Here is a 21,494-nt window from a genome sequence, read left to right as displayed (position 1 = left end):
TAAATTTAATCTATTATGACCTGATTAAATTTAACAAAATTTTATATAAATATTAAAATCACAATATCTACAAAAATTATAAAACTAACTACAAATCTAAAATTACGATCTAGATAATAAAAATATCGAAATTGAAATTCTAACAATTTTACTTTTAGGTATAAGGGTATAATTGTAACTTTAACTTTCTTAATGTGTCATAACAGATTATAATGTGTCAAATTGGATTGACTTATTATCAACCCGTTAAGCAATCGTGTCTTAACGGGTCAACCCTTTTGACCCGAACCCGTTAAAACCAAACCTTAACCTACTATTATCGTGTCATGTTCGTGTTAGGTTAACAGGTCGTGTAACATATTGCCACCCCCTAAATTTAATATAGTTTGTCAGATTATAAAATTACTTTTATTATAAAGTGTTATGTTTTTGCTAACATTGACATAAGAAACATTCAAAATAAAGAAATGATATTTGCAGTCGTGGAGTGAGCAAGTGTCGTACAATCCCTTTGAAAAAAGTGAGTAAATACGAAATTTATATGAAAAAGAACTAACTTTTTAATAATGGGTATCACTCTTTTTCAAAAAAAAATGCATAGCGTTTGCGCATTATATGACTGTATCTAACATTATTCTATAAAATAATAATCTAGAGCTAACTTGGTAGGAAAAATGTAATGATGACAACAGTTAGAAAGCTGTAGAATAATTTGTTAAATATAATTATGAGTTGTGTAAATACCGTACAATTATTTTAAAAAATAATAGATCCATTATTAAGAATTAATTTTTCCATATAAATTTTATATCTACTAACTTTTTTTCCAAAAAAAAAATATGACAAACGCAATTTATGACTATAAATATCTATCCCGTAATATAAAAAGTGACAGGATCATCATGAACACAGTTCGCTACAAAAATCATATATTTTCTCTGATCTTTTGGCATAATCATGCCTTATCCCAAATCACTCACGCAATGGGGGAAAAAACGCACAAACTTTGTGGCCAAAAGCAGGAGCGAGGTGGAAAGGAGCATTTGGCATTTGCAATCTACGCTTTCGTTCATTATTAATGCTGCTGGTTCATGTTTGGGTTTTGGGTCCCAATTAAAATTATAATAATAGAATGAGATATAATATTTTTACTGTCAAAACCATATGTAATTACTTGCAGATTAAAAATATTCGACCAAATTCGTACAAACACATCGAGAAAAACCATCTAATTATAATTTTACACATTGTGACCTTAATTTTACGAGACAACAAACATTAACATGATTAGATTAATAGTTAATTAGTACGTGCATGCCAGCGTACGGCTCACATTTTTTCAAAAAGCCAAGAATTAATTCTCGTCTAGTGTAGGAAACTTGTTCACCCACTCTAAACCAGTACATGATCCTAATTCAGTAAGTTCAACGGCGGCCTTCCAATTTTCTTTGGCATGACCTGCTGTCTCGATGCCCCCTCATCAATGCTGGCACGAGATTCTTAAAGCATAGTTATTTTAGTACGATCTCGTACTGTTGAAACCTCCAACGTCTGCTTCACTTGATTTTCTTTAGAATTCCAATAAATTTTTTATCTCATTGTCGGTTCTTCCCGGAAGTCTCCCAGCAATCAAAGACCATTGCATGTATGTATCTATTATATATATATATATAAATAATATTTACAATCATAGTTATATAAACACGTGTAGTTATTTTAAAAAATAAATAAATTAATATAAGACCCACATGAAAAAAAGATTAACTTTTTAATTGTAGACTCTATTCTTTTTCAAAGCGATTGTGCGTCATTTGCAATTCTACGACTGTATGTAACATTTCTGATATATATATAATGTAGTTATCTAATAAAATTTTATTAATTTTATGATTTTTATTATGTTATCATTAAAATTAATACCATTAATTGCATGAATCATAATAAAGTTAATTATATTTCTGCGTAATTTCGATAATCACTGATCCACCCATCTCTTTTTCTCTCTTCTTAAAAGTTTTTATTTGTTTAATCTCTCTTCCCAATCACTTCTAAATAAATTCATAATTATTAAATATCATGGAGCGTGCATCAATCTTATAATTCATGAATTGGTAATCATCTATTTATGAGATATATTAAATACGTATATATATATATATGTATGTATATATATTCTATATTCTATTATATATATATATATATATGATATTTTATATAAATTATGATTTATATAAATTCATATATGTGATTTAAAATTTCTATTCATTCTTTATATAAATAAAGAGAAATGTAAAATAATTAAATTTAAATTTTTTTTACCAACTATATTTATGAATATAATTATTCTGATAAAATTATTTATTTATCAATTTAAATTCATTATAAAACCTTATATTTTATAAAAATCTTAATATGTTATTTCTTTATAAAAATTATATCACTTTTTAAAAATAATCGTTTTATTAAATTAAGAAAACGTACTTTATATGTTACTTTACTGTTAACGGTTTGTTTTCTGCACTGCATAGTTTTGGTTCAAGGTTTTTATTTTTTATTTTTTTTATTTCACATATTTGTTGTTTCTAGCCGACTTAGGAGTATATGCAGTAGTAAATAATAAGATTTTAATTCTAAATATTTTAAAATCTATTGAAATTTATCTTACTAATTGATGATAGAAATTATATTTTTTTTTTCTTAAAACATTATATTACTAATCAAAATTTTTTGCTTGATAAAAATAATATTAATTTTTAAAAGGACGTTGTCCAATTACGTGTATATATATATATATATGTTGCTATAATTAATTCTAGCAGTGGTATTGAACGCGAAAACAATCATGTTTAACTTCTTCCAGCAGCTTTAAGCTGTTAATCCAGAAATAATTACCCGTTCCCTAGTAGTTTATGAAGCCTAAGTATCAAGTCCTCTTCTGCATCTGAAATGTTGCCTCTTTCGATGTTGGGCCTCAGATAATTTGGCCATCTCAGTCTGCAACTCTTCCCGCATCGAATCAAACCTGCAACAAAGCATGGAAACCCTTTAGGCGTACGTACGATCGATCAAATAAGGCACTGAAAAATGTAGAAATGGAGCAGCTAGCACTCCAGGTTTAAGCTTTAATTTCTTTCTTTGCCCCTTAACCTTACTTTCTTTTTTTTGTTCCTTTCTTGTGGACTGATCAGATTATGTATTATCTCAAGAGATATGACGTTATTATAACCTGCTGCAGCGGCAACTGTTTCCCACCTCTTGGCTCCATGGATTTCAATGTACTGAGACAGTTTTTGATCTTCCTCTGCTGTCCATGCTCCTTTGTTCCTTACTTTCTTTGCCGATGATCCATCACTCTTTGGTGCCATTTGAGAGACCACACTCGTTATCATGTCTGCTGATGATCAAGCTAGAGAGAGATCACAGAGAGAGATCAGAAGTTAGAATTTAAAAACATGGAAGCTGATTTCTTAATTAATACTGTTGAGTGTTGACTGAGAAATTAAATAGTCAATTAATCCTTCCAGCTACCCTTCCTAGGGAGGGAAAGAAAACTAGAGAAACCCCGCATCCCCAACTACCAGTTACAGTATACAATGATCTTTCGGTGTTATAATAAAGGTGTCTCGATCGGACCACATACCGAGGATTAATATGCATGCATTATGTCATGAGTAATGAGTATTACACAGGACACATTTTCACAACATATTTTACAATAATATTATAAGATAGAATATTTTTATAAAATAATATTATTTTCTAAGGTATTTTATAAAAATACTTCTCATTTAACACATTATTGTAAAATATTTTATATAAAATATTGAGTAAATCATTTTCCTTATGTCATTAACATGATTCATATCTATTTTATTAGAGAAATACTATTTCCACATAATCTTTTTACCGAAATGGATATTATTTTTTTTTAATTTTTTTACTTAACGGTAAGGAAGGAAAATGCTATGTCCATCGCTTAATGCTTCCGTTGCCTGCAACTGCTTGATGTGGCACCCCCGTGGCATCAATTTTAAATATTAAAAATAAAATTTTCAACCAGCATCTTCCTTTCTTTTGTTCTCTCCCTCCCAAAAACACTCTCCACTTCGTAGCTTATTCCACTGCCCTTCCATCCCCAAGTCTTCCATCCCAACTCAAAATTTTATTTTGGTCAGTCGGCTTCCTTTTCTTTTGTTATTCTCTCCCAAAAAATAAACCCTAACTCCATTCTCCACTTCGTAGCATTTTCCCCTGCATTGGGCGAACACCAGCTTCGAGCTTTCCATCCCCGAATCTTCCATTCCAACTCAAATAATCAATCTCGGCCGTGTATTCCAACTCAAATGCCCAGGTTCTCAACTTGACAACCAAGAGCAACAAAACTCAGGAACAACAAATATTAGAAGTTCATAACATTGCAACGTAAAACCCAAAAAACAAAATTAAAAATAATAATAATAGAGAAAGAAAGAATAGAAGCAAAAAAATATTAAAAAGAAAAAAGAAAACTCACTGAGGAGCAAGAGGCGCTATGATTGGAGGCTTTATGGATGAAGGAGATCTGACCGGAGAGGAAGAACTACAAATGTATATGGATATATATTTTAGAAGGAAAGAATCTAACTTTACGTTCTTTTCCAATATTTTTCATCAGACCTTTTCTAAAATATGTTTCGTATATTTTGATTATTTATCTGATTTTTTTACGATCTTCTCTGGTTGAGTTCCGTCTTAGAGGTTATTGAAGCCCTGTCTGCGACTGGCAGTCTGCGGATACAAAGAGATGGCGAATGAGTAGCTGGACGGATGAGAAAAAGTTTGATTGTTCGGATCAAGCGGAAGGAAAAACAATATATTTGAGCGGTAATTATAGCATTACCATTTTCAAATAGAGAAATGCTACATATCATTCTACATCATATATTTTATATATTAAAATAATATTTTTTATTTTTTTTATTTTTTATTTTATTTTATTCTTATTAAATTAATTAAATTATTCTATTTATCATCTATATATTATATATTTATTATAAAAAAAATAAAAAAAATTAAAATAAATATAATTCATGAAATTTAAAGATAATAAAAAAAGTTTTCCTTTCAAATATTCTGCCTGTCTATTCCGGCCACTGCAGCAAATAAATAATAAACTATTGTCCTTCTGTGCACGGTTCGTGCATGTGTTTATTTTTTATCCTTTTACTTTATTCTTGTGTCAAAGTGTGTTGTCCTTTGTCTCAGCCGCCCGTTGTGTTAGTAATGAGTCTTGCTAGGAGTGTGTCAGTGGCTTTGTGGCTACCGCCGGTCGTGTCAGTGTAAAGGTACGAGTCTTTTGTCCTCTTTCTCCATTTTTAAGTATCTATGAAAAAATCTGAAAAGAAATAAAAAAATGACAAAAACGTTAAAATAATATTTTTAATCAGTGGATAAAAAACATCCGTACCCATTATTGAAGAAAAAAATATTAAAAATAAAATATAAGAATTTATAAAATAAATTCAAAGAAATTATAAAAATTTAGATTTATTTTATATAATAAGCTTTTTTCTTTCTTTTTTTAATTTGTAACTTTGTCAATTTATATCATAAATAAGTATACAACAGCTTTTTTTTCTTTAACTTTTTACCTTTAAATTTTTTTTTTAAACTCTGGTTTTAGGGTCCTGTGGACAGCATGTTAGTAGCTTTTTTTTAATTTTTAATATTTTTTTCTTTAGTAATATTAAAATTAATTACTGTCAATTGTTAGTAGCAAAACTTTTTTTTAATAGAACAAAATGATAAAAATGCTAACTATGGTAAAAATTAAATACTTTCGCCGGTTGTGTCAGTCGGTTTCACTACAAAAGTCTGATGAGTTCGTACTGTTCAGGCGGTTTATCTAAATTTAAATTATTTCATCTGATTTTTAAATTTTTGTATAAAATATTATTAATTAATTAAATTTTTTTAATTTTAAGATAAAATTAATATTAAAATATTATATTATAATAATATTTTATTTAATTTTTAATAAAATATTCCATTTCACCTTATTATAATCAAACAAAAACGTGCAACACGTTGTCTCAGTGATACGTGTAGATATAAATGTCTTTTTAAGTTTTGTTTTCACGCGTCAGTCTGTTTATTTTTTATCATTATTATCACTGATCCGTCAAAATCTTATCCGATTTAGTTTGATTTCTTCTGCAGTGTGATCGGTGATGGGACGGTGCAGGAGGACGAAGCACTTAAAAGGTCTTCACGAGTTATTTTCCTTTCAGAGCATTCACATTGATTTAAGCATATGCATATGTAAAATTATATTTTTTAGAGATTCAATTTATCACACAAACAAAATTTTTACATTGATTTATACAAATTTAAGATAAAATAATAATAAAATATTATCATTTTATTTTTTTTTTGCTTTTTTTTTAATAGGATTTGATATTCAAATATGTAAAATATTTAAGTAAAATATTTTTTAGGGAGTGAATGAATAAAATATGTAGTAAAATATTTAAAGATAAAATATGTAGAAAGAGAGTGGGAGGAGAGAAAAAGAATGAATAAAATATGTTTTGGAGAGTGAATAGTAGATCTTTAAACATGTAAAGGTACTGTTCATAGTTATGCAAATATTTAAAGATGCATAATCCAATGTAGATAAATTTAGGCTCATATTATGCAAATATGACTTTGCATATGCATATGCATAGATCAATGTGAATGCTCTCAGTACTACTAGCTTCATGGGTTATTTTCTTTCAGACCTGCGTTTTTTATTTTTATGTTTGTAAGTATTTTGTTATCTCGTTGGTGATATTCTTTTTATGAAAAATTTTAATTATAAATATAATTATGTATTAATATATACATCTATTTAATATAATTAATCAAAAAATTAATTTTATTTAAAATAGTAATAATTTAAATTTTAAATATAAAAAAATTAATATTAATATATAAATTAATACGCAATTTTACTTGTACGTAACAAAATTTTTCTTTCATTTACTTTGTTAAGAATATTTATACTGTTTTCTAATTGATGTTGTATTTTTAAGGACACTACTGTGTTCAAATAGACTACAATAAAAGAATGTACAATATATTCAAAGATTTAAAATAAAAAGATTAAAATTAAGATATTGAAGCATTAACACAATTTACCACATAATACTGTTTATGCAACTGTAGCAGGTAAATGATACGGTTATGCATGAAGCCACGCCACGTAGAAGCATGAGGGCTACTAAACCGAACGTACAGCTGGCCGACTACGTAGCATGAATTGGCAAGCTGACTTTCCAATATTTCTTTCCATGCAGAGCTGTTATTTTATTTCTCTTCCTTACGTTAAGGTCGTTTACTTTCTTTGTTGGTATTGTTTCTTTATTCAACCATTGTTTCCTTTTGATGTAATTGGTTTATAACCAACGCTGGGAATAGGCAATGGTTTTTATGCCAAAAGTTATCAATAAAATGTGGTCTTCTCAATACCGTGAATTGAGTATTGGTCTCTCTGCACCGTGAGCAGAGAACTTTGGTGTTTGTACCTATCAATTGGTATCAAGAGCTGGTCGATTTTTTTTTTTCCTTCCCACTGTCCATGACTGATCCCACAAAGACGAATAAGGTTCGCTTTGAGCACCTCGAAGAAGCTGTGTTGGAATTGTGCCGCAGCATGCAAGCTATGCAGGAGACGAGTGTGACCACCCAAACTCTTCTTCAAGAGTTGGCCTCCCGCTCTTCTAGTCGGGATTCGGATCGTCGCTGCAAGGCTTCGAAACAACATCCGCCCAAGGATAGTCCACCATCATCACCACATTCTACTAGTTCCAGGAGTTCCGACATGGATGCATCTGCTGAAAGCGAGAACGATGGCTCTCGTTCCTCTCAAGCGTCTGATACGGAAACCAATGAGGGTCGCACCACAGCTACAGACAAGACTTTACGCATGCATTCTCGCGTAAAGCTCGACTTCCCTCGTTTTGTAGGTGAAGATCCAACTGTTTGGCTTGACCATGTTAAACAATATTTTGCTACTCAGGAAATTCAAGGGAAAAAGAAAGTGACGCTTGCTGCCTACCATCTTGAGGGCGAAACCAACCAATTGTGGCAATGGTACAACCGTTCCCATGACGGAAAGACCATCTCCTGGCACAAATTTGAGAAGGGAATCTTGCGCCATTTTGGACCGACAGATTTCGAAGACTATGACAAGGCGCTTAGTAAGATTAAACAGATGGGCACTTTTCGGGAGTATCAACATGAATTTGAGAAGCTGGCTAACCGAGTGACTGGTTGGCCAAAGAAAGCATTATTAGGTGCTTTTATGGGAGGATTAAAGGAAGATATTGCAATTGAGGTTTGTATGTTTCGGCCTAAGGGACTGAAGAATGCTATAGACCTGGCCAAACGCCAGGATGAGAAGCTACAAAGGGGTCGCAAGCCGTCTGGCAGTGTTTCTTCCAACACTCGCCGTATGGGCAATGCTATTCCCACCAACACCACTACTCCGCTACTCACTACCAAGCTTGCACCCGTGAATGCAATGAAACGTTTATCATTTGACGAGATGTGACTTCGATGTGACAAAAATCTCTGTTTTAACTGTGACGAGAAATTTGTTCCAGGACATCGTTGTCAAGCTCAGTCATGTTTCATTGAAGCTGAAAAGTCCATTTGATGAAAAAAAGGATGATAAAGAAGAATTGTCGCCTACGGATATACCAACAGACCCACTTATTTCACTCCATGCATTGTCGGGGAGTATTGGTAATCATACTATGCTGGTACGTGCTTTGGTCAACCGGCAAGAAATTAATGCACTGATCGACGGAGGATCCAGCCATAATTGTATTAACCAAATGATGGTTAATCAATTGAATCTCGCAGTTACACCTATCACTCCATTTTACGTTCGAGTTGCTAGTGGGGAGAAATTCGCCTGTCAAGTTAAGTATGAGAAGGTACCTATTTGCATCCAAGGATTTTTCTTTGAGACGACGCTATTTGCCTTACCAATTCGGGGCCTGGACCTTGTTCTGGGCTATCAGTGGCTTGAAGGATTGGGTTGTGTGGTACATGATTATGCTCGTCGCTCTATGGAATTTGTTATTGGCAATCAAAAATTTATAATTCAGGCCAAACCCGTGGGTCCCTCTATGGATGTAGACGTTAATGCACTGCTGTTGGAATGGAAGCACGGCACTGAGCTGTTTTGCTTGGCTGCGATTGAGAGTGAGCCAGCACTTCCAGTGGATTCCACTCCAAATTTGAATCCAAAAATTCAGGCTATTTTATTGGAGCACCAGCAGGTATTGAACACTCCACAGTAATTGCCACCCTCGCGAATGTTTGACCATCGCATCTTGCTTAAAAATGAAGCCGCGCCCGTCAATGTAGCACCATATCGGTATGCCCACTTTCAGAAAAATGAAATTGAATGCCAAGTGGAAGAGATGCTATCTACGGGCTTGATCCGTCCCAATACTAGCCCCTTTTTGTCCCCCGTCCTGTTGGTTAAAAAAAAAGATGGAACTTGGCGCTTTTGCACTGACTACCGAGCCTTGAATAAGGCGACTATCAAAGACCGTTTCCCAATTTCCACTATTGAGGATATGCTAGATGAGTTATTTGGCGCGACTTATTTTTCTAAACTAGATCTCCGAGCGGGCTACCATCAAATTCGGGTTCAACCGGACGATGTCCATAAAACAACTTTTTTGTAATATCCGCTCCTTCTTTCTTCTTCTTTACGTACGAGCCTTGATCCACATGTCAAACTTTGGTGTATGTGCTGAGCCTTGCTCTACGTGTCGAGAGTCAGTCTATCTGACTAGCCTCGATCTACATGTTGAATCTTATCCTACGTGTTGTATCTCGATGGCGTGTTCTGAAAGTTATTATGCGGATTTCAAAGTAAGATAGATATTTTAATGCTTATGAATATTTTAAATATTATGAAAATATCTATAGAAAATATCTATGGAAGATATCTATAGAAAATATCTATGGAAGATATTTTCAGAAAATATCTATAGAAGATATTTTCAGTATTATTAGATAAACTTGCTTTTAATGTAGCACAATTATAATATTTTAATGAGCTCTGAAAATATTATAATTGTGGATAATATCTTATATTAGATATTTTAGTTGTTTTAAAATATTAAGAGGTTTAACTTTACGTTGAAAACTCTTATTTAAATTAAATGGTTTTATCCTCTTTGAGTGATTAATGATACATTATCAATTTAGATAATGATAAAGAAATATTATTTTATAAACTTCAGTTTATAAGATAATATTCTATCTTAATTCCTCTCAGTGTTTTGTTTAAGTGTTTTATGCACTTTGATTAATTAATGATACTTTATCATTTTATATAATGATGAAGAAAATCTTATTTTATAAACCTTAGTTTATAAAATAATATTCTTTCTTAATTTCTCTCAGTGTTTTATCTAAGTGTTTTATTTTAAATAAAACACTTACGCGTTTTCAAATCAGTATTTTAAACTCATCGTTAGATCCTTTTGAGGATCCCGAAGCGTAGAACTGAGATTAAATACCCAAACCTCTATCTTTTCTTCCTCACTTTTTCTCTTTTTCTTTTTTTTTTCTTTCTCTCTTTTCTCTCTCCCTCGTGCACGTCCAGCCGTTCCTCTTCATCACTGTGCATGCATTTCATCTTCACGGTTTGAAGCTCCCAGCCGGCGCCACCTTCGGCCACCGTGCCCCACCTCCCACACCGGCATGACCCTCCATCACCGGCAACCACAACCTCACCGGTGGTGAGTTAAATCGGCAACCCGATCTCTCTCTTTTCTCTTTCAAAGAAATGGGTCTTCAACCATTTTTCACCTCTTTGGACCACCATACACGGTTGAAACGGCCACCAAGCACCACCAACAGATTCACCACATCAAGAGCTTCCTCCCCATGTCTTTCTTTTCCCCTAACTCTCACTCTTTCTCCGATGGGTCTTCACACACACACGTTCGGTTGCACCACCGTGCACCACCGTACACGGCCACCCATGGTGTTTCACCACCACCACCTTGTTCCTCTCATCACCACGAACTTCCCCAAGAAATTCCATGGCCAACGGAGCTATGTAGAGCTCTCACTGTCCCTCACTCTCCAAGGCCGAAAATGGCTTCAAACGGCCGATCCGCCGTCGTGAGCCACCGTATGGCCACCACCTCGCCACCACAGCTCTACCACATGTTCCTCTACCTTTCCCTAGCTTGCCATGAAGTTCTATGGTCTTCCACCACCTCAAGCAAACACCCACCATTCGGATTCACTGTTCACGGCATGATGCCTCCGTGCTCCGCCACCCTTGACCACCACGAGGCCACCATGAGCCTTCCAAGGCCACGCCTAGCTTTTCTCAAGCTCAAACTACCACTTTATGTGGTGGACAGCCACCGTACGCGGTGTTACCGCCACGTACGCTCCTCCGACGCTTAATCATGACGCGCAGCGAGCGACGCACGGGTTAGCCCGTCGATGGTATAATCTTCTATCTCTAGTTATTTATGTTTAAAGTAGTTGATTGGTTGGATTGTAGACTGCGTAATTAGTAATTGTGGAGTTCGCTGCGTAGTTGTGAAGCGAAGTGTAGTTGTGAAGTGTTGGGCTTGATTGTGTAGCATTGTGGACTATGTTGTGAAGTATGGGCGTGAGATGGATGCCACAGATGTGATACGGCGTGTAGTGTGAAGAGAGTACGCGTGAAGCGTACTCTGTGTAATGCAGCGACGCGTCGTGTGACGTGTGCTGTAGTGATGTGTGGCGTAGAAGAAAGGGAGTGCACGTGGAGTGTACTCCGTGTTGTATGACGATGCACCGTATGATGTGCATCGTGATGATGAGTGTTGTAACGAAAGGAGTACGCGTGGCGCATACTCCGTGTCGCGTAGCGATGCACCGTGAGGCGTGTATCGTAGTGATGTTGTCATAGTGTGGATGGAAGAGAGTTCACGTAAGTGTACTCTATACGAGGTCGTGATACACTGGATGGCGTGTCACGAAGGGTTGGATGACGTAGCAGAGAAGTGTGGAGTGTATGGTCTAGTGTCGGGAACTGTGTAACAGTATCCCGAAACAATGGTGACATAGCCTGTAGTCCAGGGTGACGAGATTTACCTTGTGGTTGACTATGGCTAAAGGTATATGGAAGTGGTGAAAAGGTATCAGAGAGTGCAACAGAAGCACAATGGGCCCCGTATTGTAACTCGAGATTCTGTCTTGAGCTGCATAATGTGACAGAGGCACATTTGTGGATGCAGTCCTCTTGTCAAGTGGCGGGAACTGTGTAACAGTGTCCCGAAGCAGTAGTGATGTGTCCTGTAGTCCAAGGTAACGGGTATTGCCTTGAGACTGACTTGTGACTAAGAGTATAAGGAAGTGATGGAGAAGTATCAGAGCGTACAGCGGAAGCATGATGGGTATCGTGATGTGACTCAGGATTTATCTCGAATTACGTAACGTGACAGAGGTACATTTATGGATGCAATTCTCTCCCATTAAGTGTTGGGATGAACTTATAAAGAGCCGGGAAGTAGGAAAAGTCCTATCGACCGGGTCTTAATAAGTTGGTATTGGAGTTTGGAGCTTGTTTATACAAGCAGGCGTTTATTGGAATTATAAGTTGCTCTTAGGTGATAAAAGGGGATGAGATACATGTGTCTCTAGCAAGACAAGTGTATCAGACAGATTTATCATATGTAATGAGTAATTTGTCCTGATCATGGTTACATGGTATTTTAGCCAGAGAATTGGCTGACTTCATGTAGCTTGAATGGATGGAAATAAGGATGTAGCGTGGGCTAGGATACATGAAAGTAGTGAAGAGTATATAGTTTAAGGTTGGGACGCATGGCTCTGTATGTCAGAATCATGCGTTGGATTGTGTAAATAGAAGAACGAGACAGAGATCTTAGTGTCTTAACCTAAGGTGAATCACAGAGATTCACTTTAAGGAATAAGACCCCGAAAGTTTTAGCATAGTAAATAGTACGTAAGAGCCCAGGGATGGATAGAGAATGTTTCAAGCAAAGCATAGTTCTATTTTCTAGAATAGTTACTTATGCATTAGATAGATGATGACATAAAGTTATGTGTATGCATGTAGGTTGCCATCTGACACGCACATGAATGGACTGCATGAATTGAGTATGGCATGAAGTCCAGGTAAGTGTTACGTTCATACTCTTCTAGAGTTTTCTCTATAAAAATGAAGAATAAGACGAAAGCTTTTCTGTAAAAAGGAAAATAAAACGTAAGTTTTCAAGTATAAGTACGTAGCAGCCTTCCTTGGCAGCCCCTTTTTATGCACCCAAAGTATGTACGTGTATGCATGTGAATGGATGCTATAAGTAGTACGTATTGTATGTATATTGATGAAAAGAAACGAAATGAAGCTTTAAAAGACGTTATAACTGTTAAGGATTGTAAGGATTGATAAAGAGAGAAAACTATCTTTTCTAAAATAAAATAACTCTTTTTAAAACAACTTTAATGGAAAAGAAAGAAAATCAGTTTCCTCTTAAAGAAACTTTTAGGAAAAATAAAGAAAATTATGCTTTAAACGATACGAATAAAAAGGAAAGGACTGTAAAGAAATGAACGGATTGAATGTATGATGTATGAAAATACGTAATGGCCACATGGACTGGACTGGAAATGATATCAAAGAAATGGGCAGATTGCAATGCCGGGTAAGTAGAATTGGTAGTGCACCCAGTGCTGCACCCTGACTGAATGGATTCCCAACCCGCGGCCACGGGCGGAATCAGGTCCAAAAGACCGCTAACCCCAGCGCACGGGGCGTAACAGTGTGCAACGGCCATATGAAAGTGATAAGAATGAACGAATGCATGTTAAGAATGGATGCATGTATGTATGTATGAATGAATGGACCGAATGCATGAATGTACGTAAGTAAAAAAAGATGATTTAATGAACGTATGTATGCATGAATGTATGTAGAAATATAAATACATGAAAAGATTCTTTAAGTAACGAAGGCAGCGATGCGTGGGGAACTGTTTTAAAGAAGAAATCATGTTTTAAATAAAAACCCCACCTCGAAACGTTTTCAAACGAAAAGAAAGACGTATGCATGCTACGTAAGATATGTATGTATGGAATGATAACTGCATGACTGAAAAACTATGTTATTATATTATGACTGTATGAAGTAATGCTTACGAGTCATCAACTCATTTTAGTTTTTATGTGTGCCCTCCCAGGCATAAGATGAGCATGACAGGTCAGAACAGGCACATCCCAAGGGGAAGAGCACGAAGGCCTAGGCAAGATGTTTCACATTAAAAGCTTTAATTATGTAATGTAATGTTTTCCGCTGAAAGTTTTAATCAAGAAAAAAATGAGATTTTATTTATAACATGGAGTCTTTTGTATCTTGGTATGTATGGAAAAGAGATTGAAAAGGAATCGTAATTCCCGTCGGTTTTTATCAAAATCGATATGAAAAAGGACCCACCACAAGGACGGGCGTTACATTTTCGCACCCATCATGGTCACTTTGAATATTTGGTGATGCCATTTGGGCTTTGCAATGCGCATTCGATGTTTCAAGCCGCCATGAATTCAATTTTTAAGGTTCATTTACGACATTTTATTCTTGTATTTTTTGATGATATTTTGATTTACAGTAAAACTTGGCCAGATCATTTACGTCATCTTCGGACTACTCTTGGAATATTGGTCGAGCATTTCTTTTACATCAAACCTTCCAAGTGTATTTTCGGCCAACAGGAGGTAGAATACCTCGGTCACATTATTACACCAGCAGGTGTAACGGTGGATTCTCGCAAGATTGATGCTATGCTCTGCTGGCCTTAGCCCAAAAATATTACTGCACTATGGGGATTTCTCGGTCTCACCGGATACTACCGAAAATTTGTGCGAAACTATGGTCTCCTCGCAAGACCATTGACCCAGTTATTACGGAAAGGGCAGTTCGCATGGAGTGAAGAGGCTAACCTTGCCTTTGCTTCCTTGAAGACCGCCATGACAACTACCCCTGTTTTGGCACTTCCTAATTTCTCGAAAGACTTCATGATTGAAATGGATGCTTCTGGTTTAGGCGTGGGTGCAGTACTTTCCCAAAACGGTCGACCAATTGCTTTCCTTGGTAAGGCCATTGGACCGGCAAAGAAGTCTTGGTCCACCTATGAAAAGGAGATGCTTGCAGTATTGGAGGATATAAAATCTTGGCGACCTTACTTACTGGGCAGACGGTTCAAAATCTGTACAGACCAAAAAAGTCTTCGTCATCTCCTAGAACAGCGTATCACCACCCCAGAGCAACAAAAGTGGGTTGCTAAACTCTTAGGATTTGATTATGAGATCGTTTACAAACCTAGGAGGGAAAACGGCGTAGCCGATGTGCTTTCACGAAGTGGTTTAAATTATGAGTTGGTTGCCATCTCTGGACCGATATGGGAGATTTGGGATGACTTACGGAAGGCTACAAAAGAGGATGCCATTTTGGGCCCTTTGGAACGTCAACTACAGGCAGACCCCCTCTCTGTTGCGGGTCATAATATGAAAAATTGGTGCATCATGCGAGAAGGTCGTATCCTTGTTCTTGAGGTTCCGGCCATTAAAGAAGCTCTTTTACATGAATTTCATGACAGTGCAGTGGGTGGGCACTCAGGCATTCTTCATACGTACAAGTGGCTTTCTTTGCTTTTTCACTGGCGAGGCATGAAAAAAGATGTTCGGCTCCACATCCAGCAGTGCGACACTTGCCAACGGAACAAGTATGATACACGACAACCAGCCGGCTTGCTTGAGCCATTACAAATTCCATCTGGGGTATGGACCGATGTGTCCATGGATTTTATCGGTGGTCTTCCGAAATCAGCCGGTAAAAATTCCATTTTTGTGGTCGTCGATCGGCTTACTAAATTTGCCCACTTTATTGCATTGGCCCAACCATATACAGCTCGAGATGTTGCGGATGCATTCGTTCGGAATGTGGTCAAACTTCATGGACTTCCATCGTCCATCGTCAGTGACCGGGATTGCATTTTCATGAGCCATTTCTGGCGTGAGCTCTTCCGTTTACAGGGCACTACGATGCGCACTAGTTCCGCATATCATTCGGAAACTGACGGACAAACCGAAGTCGTAAACCGTTGCTTGGAGCAGTACCTTCGCTGCTTTGTACACACGACGCCAAAACGATGGGAAGCTTTTCTCAGCTGGGCCAAATTCTCCTATAACACCTCCTTTCACAGCTCCATACAGATGACCCCATTTGAAGCGCTTTATGGTCGCCCTCCTCCAGTTCTAAATGCTTACATACCGGGGTCCACAGCAGTCTCATAAGTCGAGAGTGCTCTTGTTGCTCGCGACGACATTTTATGCCAACTCAAGACTAATTTAGCGATCGCATGAAACAACAAGCTGACAAAGACCGTCGGGATGAAGTTTTTGCTATAGGTGACTAGGTCTATTTAAAGTTACAGCCCTATCGACAACACTCTGTTCTTAAGCGTCCATATCAGAAATTGGCAAGCAAATTTTTTGGGCCCTATCAAGTTTTGGAGCGCATCGGCAACGTGGCTTATCGCCTCCAGTTACCTCCTGATGCTAAAATCCACTCTAACTTTCATGTGTCCCTCTTGAAGTGACGCCTTGGGACTTCCACAGTTGTACAACCCACTCTACCCCCTTATACTGATGATGGATTGCCCCTGCTATAGCCTAAAGAAATCTTGGGGTCACGTTGGGTCCAGAGTGCGAGTGGTCGTGTGAAGGAAATTATGGTTCGCTGGAATATTTTACCCGCCGAAGATGCCACCTGGGAACCACTTTCGACTATTAAGGAGCAGTTTCCTACTTTCAACCTTGAGGACATGTTCGTCTCGTAGGGGGGGTGAATGATACGGTTACGCATGAAGCCACGCCACGTAGAAGCATGAGGGCTACTAAACCGAACGTACAGCTGGCCGACTACGTAGCTTGAATTGGCAAGCTTACTTTCCAATATTTCTTTCATTGCAGAGCTGTTATTTTGTTTCTCTTCCTTACGTTAAGGTCGTTTACTTTCTTTGTTGGTATTGTTTCTTTATTCAACCATTGTTTCCTTTTGATGTAATTGGTTTATAACCAACACTGCGAATGGGCAATGGTTTTTATGCCAGAAGTTATCAATAAAACGTGCTCTTCTCAATACTGTGAATTGAGTATTGGTCTCTCTGCACCATGAGCAGAGAACTTTGGTGCTTGTACCTATCAATAAAACCCTTCATGTTTTTATAGGTTTTTTATTCGAACTTCTAAAGCACATTACTAATGAAGAGAAGGTATTCTAGATTTTAAAAAAAGAAAAATTCTTCTTGCAACGGCTAGAGAAATCTCCGAGTAACCGCATCCACGTGGAAAAATAAAACTGTACATTTCATATATAGTGTTCCATCATATTTTTGGTTCAATCTCAGCTTATAGGTAGTTTCTCATTTCTTTTGGTAAATTCCTTTCGCTTTCTCATTCTTGAACATTTTTTTGTTTTTAATTTTTTGGAACATGTTTCTGTGCCATTTTCTTGTCATTTCCAAATTTTCAATCACTCGAAAGCATTGGTTTAAGCATTTTTCAGTCACTCGTACTAATTTGAAAAATTTTCAGTCACTCGAAATACTCTATAGAAATGGGTTTGGCCAACAAAAATAGGGACTTCTCAGTGTCTTCGTTCTTCTTTCTTCCTTCTACGTTTCACTCATTCTCTTTTGTTTCTTTCACTCTAGTTTTCAGTCACTGGGTGAAGTGTTGTTAGGTTCAATCCGCTTTTTTCTTCTCTCCGTTTTCATTTCATTTTTTTTTTTAGTCAAATGATAACGTGACAACTTACCACATCATCCGGTTATACGACAATTCCGCAAGCCGGTCGTACGTAGCGGTTCTATTGAAAAAAAGGATCCGTTGCTTGCTCCTGGCTAATTCCTCAGCTCATCTTATTACCACTCAAAATAAAATGGCAGTACGGCTTTATACGGAGTTTAGCCAAAAATTCTAACATAAATGCTTGGTTTTCATTGATTTGAATCGCTTTAAGTGACCACACAGTAGATACCACCATATTAAATATTTAATTTTCAAGCACCATGTTACGTTCACCGCTCTCAGCTATTGTTGACAGCTATCGTTAGGTACAAGTGAGGATTTTTTTGGTATTTTTTACATGTATTTTTTTAACATTTTTAACTATATTTTTTTAAAAAAATTCATAAAATCATTAAAAAATACTTTTTTAATCACAAAATAAATAAATAATTAATTAATTAATTCAAAAATGTGAGCACTAGCTACCATTTTCCAATTTTCATACATGCGTACACAAACAAGATACCTAAACACACAATAACACAATCCAGATTAGCAACATCCCCCGAACCCATAAATTTGTTTTTTCTTAAAAACAAAACACATAACAAATAATAGCCAAGAAAAAAGACCCAACCCACCCCAAATCACAATATCACCCAAAACAAAATAGTCATCGACGAGTTCTTAGTTCTTAGAACAAACCATAACCGTGGGAATTACAAAAATGCAAAACCAACAATTCAAGCAAAAATATAAATGCACAACCTCTTCTACTATGTCCTACCCTTCTTCAACACCACTTAAATTCCATGATGGGCTTTATACACTTTATAACACTTTTATATATAAGGCTTGTCCCTAACATATGAACCATACACTTTTTTAATTACCTATCAAAAAAACAAATATATGAACCATACACTAAAACCAATAGTTTTGTGACCTTCTAATAGGAGAAGTATATCAGAGACAAAATGTGTTGATCTCTCCTACCCCTCCTATAGACTATTTCTACTTTTTCTGAAGAAAAAAATTATCTTTCCTCCAAGGTGCTTAAACCATTCTCACAAATCCACAAATCACATAATTAAAAAAATGCTAAAACTTGAAAAAAAAAAATCAACTTCAACTAAAAGAAAGGAAAAAAAAAACAAACTAAGTAAACAAATAGGGTTTCTTGTGCTCCTACATTATTAATCTAACCACATGAACAAATAACAGTCAAACTAGATGAACTAATCAGAGTCAAACTAAATGGCAAATTTAATGTATAATTGTTATCAATTATAACTTAAAATGATATTTTCATCGCATTTATAGTGTTCAAGCATATGTTGAACTTGATGATGATCCTGGAAAACTAACTGATGTTATGTTTGGTGAATTTGCAGAAGAAGCATTAGGTTGTTCAGTAGTTAAACTTATGAATCGTGTTAGTGAGGTATGTTTTTTTTTTTTTTTTTAAATTAGTAAATTGACTTTCAGTATATAAGTTGTTTGGGTTTTTATTAATCATGCAAACCCATTCAAAATTTATTTTGTAGGTAGCTAGTGAAGAAGCAAAATCATGTTGAAGCCAAGAGGCTGGCTAGCTAGCTAGTACTTCACATGATGCATGTATTATATAATTAACAAGGCTAACTAGCTAGCTTAAGCTTTTGCGTCGACTCCACATGCAGAAACCAATTAGCATGCATATAATTTACTGGTTAAAATTAAGGAACTTATATATACACGTACATACGTACTTATGTGTAGGGGTGGACAGTAAGGCCCTGCTACCCGTTTCTGTTCAAGACTATTTGTTAATTTTTATTTATAAACTTATAATCTAATTTCACATTATGTGATGATGAAAAAATAAATAATGAATAGATTTTTTCATTTTAATCCATTAAGCTTAAAGGATCTAATCTTTTGCTAGCTAGCTTTTGGCTCGATCACTTTGATCGTTTTTAGCCTGTTTAATTTCCTTGATGAAAGTGATCGAATGGCACACATATAAATTAAGTAAGCTGCTTTTGGCTTTAGATGATCATCCCCACCAATGATGATGAGTACTTTTAACCAGACCACAAAATATTTGACCAAATTTCATAACACGCTGAGGAGAAAAGTTTAAAATCATACGTTTTTTCACAAGAGAAACCACATTTTATTTGAATAATGGAGTTTCTTTTCAAGGAGAAAAACATTAATTTATTACATAAACTGCTCAACTTTTCTCAGTGAGCCACGAATCCTCATCGAGTTCAAGGAACTTGTTCACCCATTCCAATTTATAGGATCCTAAATCAGTGGTGAAGTCAAAGAACTCGTTGACATCAAAATTGTCTTCAGAATTTCCAGTACTTCCTTTAACACCTTCCACGTTTATATGAGGGATGACACATGGTTCCTTAGACACAATCTCTTGTTTCGTTGAAGTTTCTAATTTTTTCTCCTTATTGATTTTCTTGCTCAAATGAGAATTCCAATAATTCTTTATCTCGTTGTCCGTTCGTCCCGGAAGTCTACCAGCAATGAGAGACCACCTGCAAAAATAAATATGAAAATTAATATCACGTTGTTTGTTGTGCTGATTCTCTCATTAATGCAATAGCATTAATCTTTTGATGATCTATATTTAAATTAATAAGAGAACTGGCCTGTTTCCCAGTAGCTTATGCAGCCTAAGTATCAAGTCCTCTTCTGCATCCGAGATGTTGCCTCTTTTGATGTTGGGCCTCAGATAATTCAGCCATCTCAGTCTGCAACTCTTCCCGCATCGATTCAAACCTACAAAAGAACATCATGAAAACCCTTTAGGCGTACGATCGAATAAAGCAATGGAAAATTTAGAGATGGCGAAGTACTGGGTTTAACCTTTTTATTTCTCTCTCTTCAATATATATATATATATATATAATACTACTTCCTTTAATTTGTTGTTCTTTTTCCTTCGTTCTTGCAGAGTACTAATTAATAGTGTTTAAGACACATAGGTAATAACCTGCTTTGAATGCCACTGTTTTCCACCTCTTTGCACCATGGATTTCAATGTACTGTGACAGTTTTTGATCTTCCTCTGCCGTCCATGCTCCTTTGTTCATTACTACTTTCTTGGCTGATCCATCATTTTTTGGTGCCATTTGAGAGAGAGAGATGGCCGTACTCTTGCTAGCTGCTAGGGAGAGTGAGCAATTAGTACGTTTGGCGCTGATGACGAGAGCGAGAGATCATGAGAGAGATCGTCAGAAGTGATGGGGATTTAAAAAGATGGAAGATCGGTGATTGTTGGCTAAGGAATTTGGGAGTCAAAGAGCCTTCTAATCTCCCTAGCTACCCTTCCTGCTGGGGAGGGAAAGAAAACTAGAGTATTGAACTTCCCCCAACTACCAGTTAAAACAGTTGGTGTCCGTACGTATGAATGGGAGGTAAAAAAATATTATTTTTTTAATACCTTTTTACTTATGTTTTCATTGACAAATTAAATATATAATTGCCTTCAATAATTTAATTATAAGCCGTACGTAAAGTCATAGAAAATGATGTAACTTTTCCAGCTTTCCCCTTCGTTTTTCCTTTTCAGATTAAGAATATTAATAGCAACTTCAACAAATTTTAATTAAAATTTAATTAAAAAA

The 21,494-nt window shown here is 35.8% G+C and overlaps 3 protein-coding genes across 4 annotated transcripts; 1 reads left to right on the top strand and 2 right to left on the bottom strand.

Annotated features, from left to right (window-relative positions):
- Nucleotides 1–2,819: 2,819 nt before the first annotated feature.
- Nucleotides 2,820–3,560, bottom strand: LOC122289593 (transcription factor MYB3-like). Of its 2 annotated transcripts, none has more exons than XR_006236193.1 (2): nucleotides 3,153–3,560; nucleotides 2,820–3,022 (listed from the first exon to the last, which is right to left on the bottom strand). XR_006236193.1 is itself a non-coding variant. In XM_043096742.1 (2 exons), the coding sequence occupies exons 1-2, from the start codon at nucleotides 3,387–3,389 to the stop codon at nucleotides 2,889–2,891; spliced, it is 297 nt and encodes a 98-aa protein (XP_042952676.1). In that variant the 5' UTR covers nucleotides 3,390–3,557; the 3' UTR covers nucleotides 2,820–2,888. The 2 variants fall into 2 exon arrangements, 1 of the variants encoding a protein (XP_042952676.1); XM_043096742.1 differs by having other exon boundaries at nucleotides 3,227–3,557.
- Nucleotides 3,561–7,600: 4,040 nt separating this feature from the next.
- LOC122289342 lies at nucleotides 7,601–19,442 on the top strand. The gene is made up of 6 exons (XM_043096323.1): nucleotides 7,601–8,536; nucleotides 8,628–9,311; nucleotides 14,875–16,359; nucleotides 16,746–16,900; nucleotides 19,189–19,309; nucleotides 19,413–19,442. Exons 1-6 carry the CDS (start codon nucleotides 7,601–7,603, stop codon nucleotides 19,440–19,442), a joined length of 3,411 nt encoding a protein of 1,136 aa, XP_042952257.1.
- A 531-nt stretch (nucleotides 19,443–19,973) lies between these two features.
- On the bottom strand, nucleotides 19,974–21,110 carry LOC122289592 (transcription factor MYB3-like). The gene is made up of 3 exons (XM_043096741.1): nucleotides 20,861–21,110; nucleotides 20,517–20,646; nucleotides 19,974–20,402 (listed from the first exon to the last, which is right to left on the bottom strand). The coding sequence occupies exons 1-3, from the start codon at nucleotides 20,997–20,999 to the stop codon at nucleotides 20,084–20,086; spliced, it is 588 nt and encodes a 195-aa protein (XP_042952675.1). The 5' UTR covers nucleotides 21,000–21,110; the 3' UTR covers nucleotides 19,974–20,083.
- Nucleotides 21,111–21,494: the final 384 nt, after the last annotated feature.

Source organism: Carya illinoinensis, chromosome 12, assembly GCF_018687715.1.
Source record: "Carya illinoinensis cultivar Pawnee chromosome 12, C.illinoinensisPawnee_v1, whole genome shotgun sequence".
In the NCBI taxonomy this organism is placed as follows: domain Eukaryota; kingdom Viridiplantae; phylum Streptophyta; class Magnoliopsida; order Fagales; family Juglandaceae; genus Carya; species Carya illinoinensis.
The sequence above is the reverse complement of the archived record's forward strand: the minus strand, read 5'-3'. Positions and strand labels throughout refer to the sequence as shown.

Coding starts and splice junctions, on each gene's coding strand:
- LOC122289593 (XM_043096742.1), bottom strand. CDS start 3,389: ATGATAACGAGTGTGGTCTCTCAAATGGCACCAAAGAGTGATGGATCA. Junction 3,023..3,226: donor AACAGTTGCCGCTGCAGCAG/GTTATAATAACG, acceptor GCTTTGTTGCAG/GTTTGATTCGATGCGGGAAG.
- LOC122289342 (XM_043096323.1), top strand. CDS start 7,601: ATGACTGATCCCACAAAGACGAATAAGGTTCGCTTTGAGCACCTCGAA. Junction 9,312..14,874: donor TTTTATTGGAGCACCAGCAG/GTATTGAACACT, acceptor TGCTGGCCTTAG/CCCAAAAATATTACTGCACT. Junction 19,310..19,412: donor TTATGAATCGTGTTAGTGAG/GTATGTTTTTTT, acceptor TTTATTTTGTAG/GTAGCTAGTGAAGAAGCAAA.
- LOC122289592 (XM_043096741.1), bottom strand. CDS start 20,999: ATGGCACCAAAAAATGATGGATCAGCCAAGAAAGTAGTAATGAACAAA. Junction 20,647..20,860: donor AACAGTGGCATTCAAAGCAG/GTTATTACCTAT, acceptor GTTCTTTTGTAG/GTTTGAATCGATGCGGGAAG. Junction 20,403..20,516: donor CATAAGCTACTGGGAAACAG/GCCAGTTCTCTT, acceptor TTATTTTTGCAG/GTGGTCTCTCATTGCTGGTA.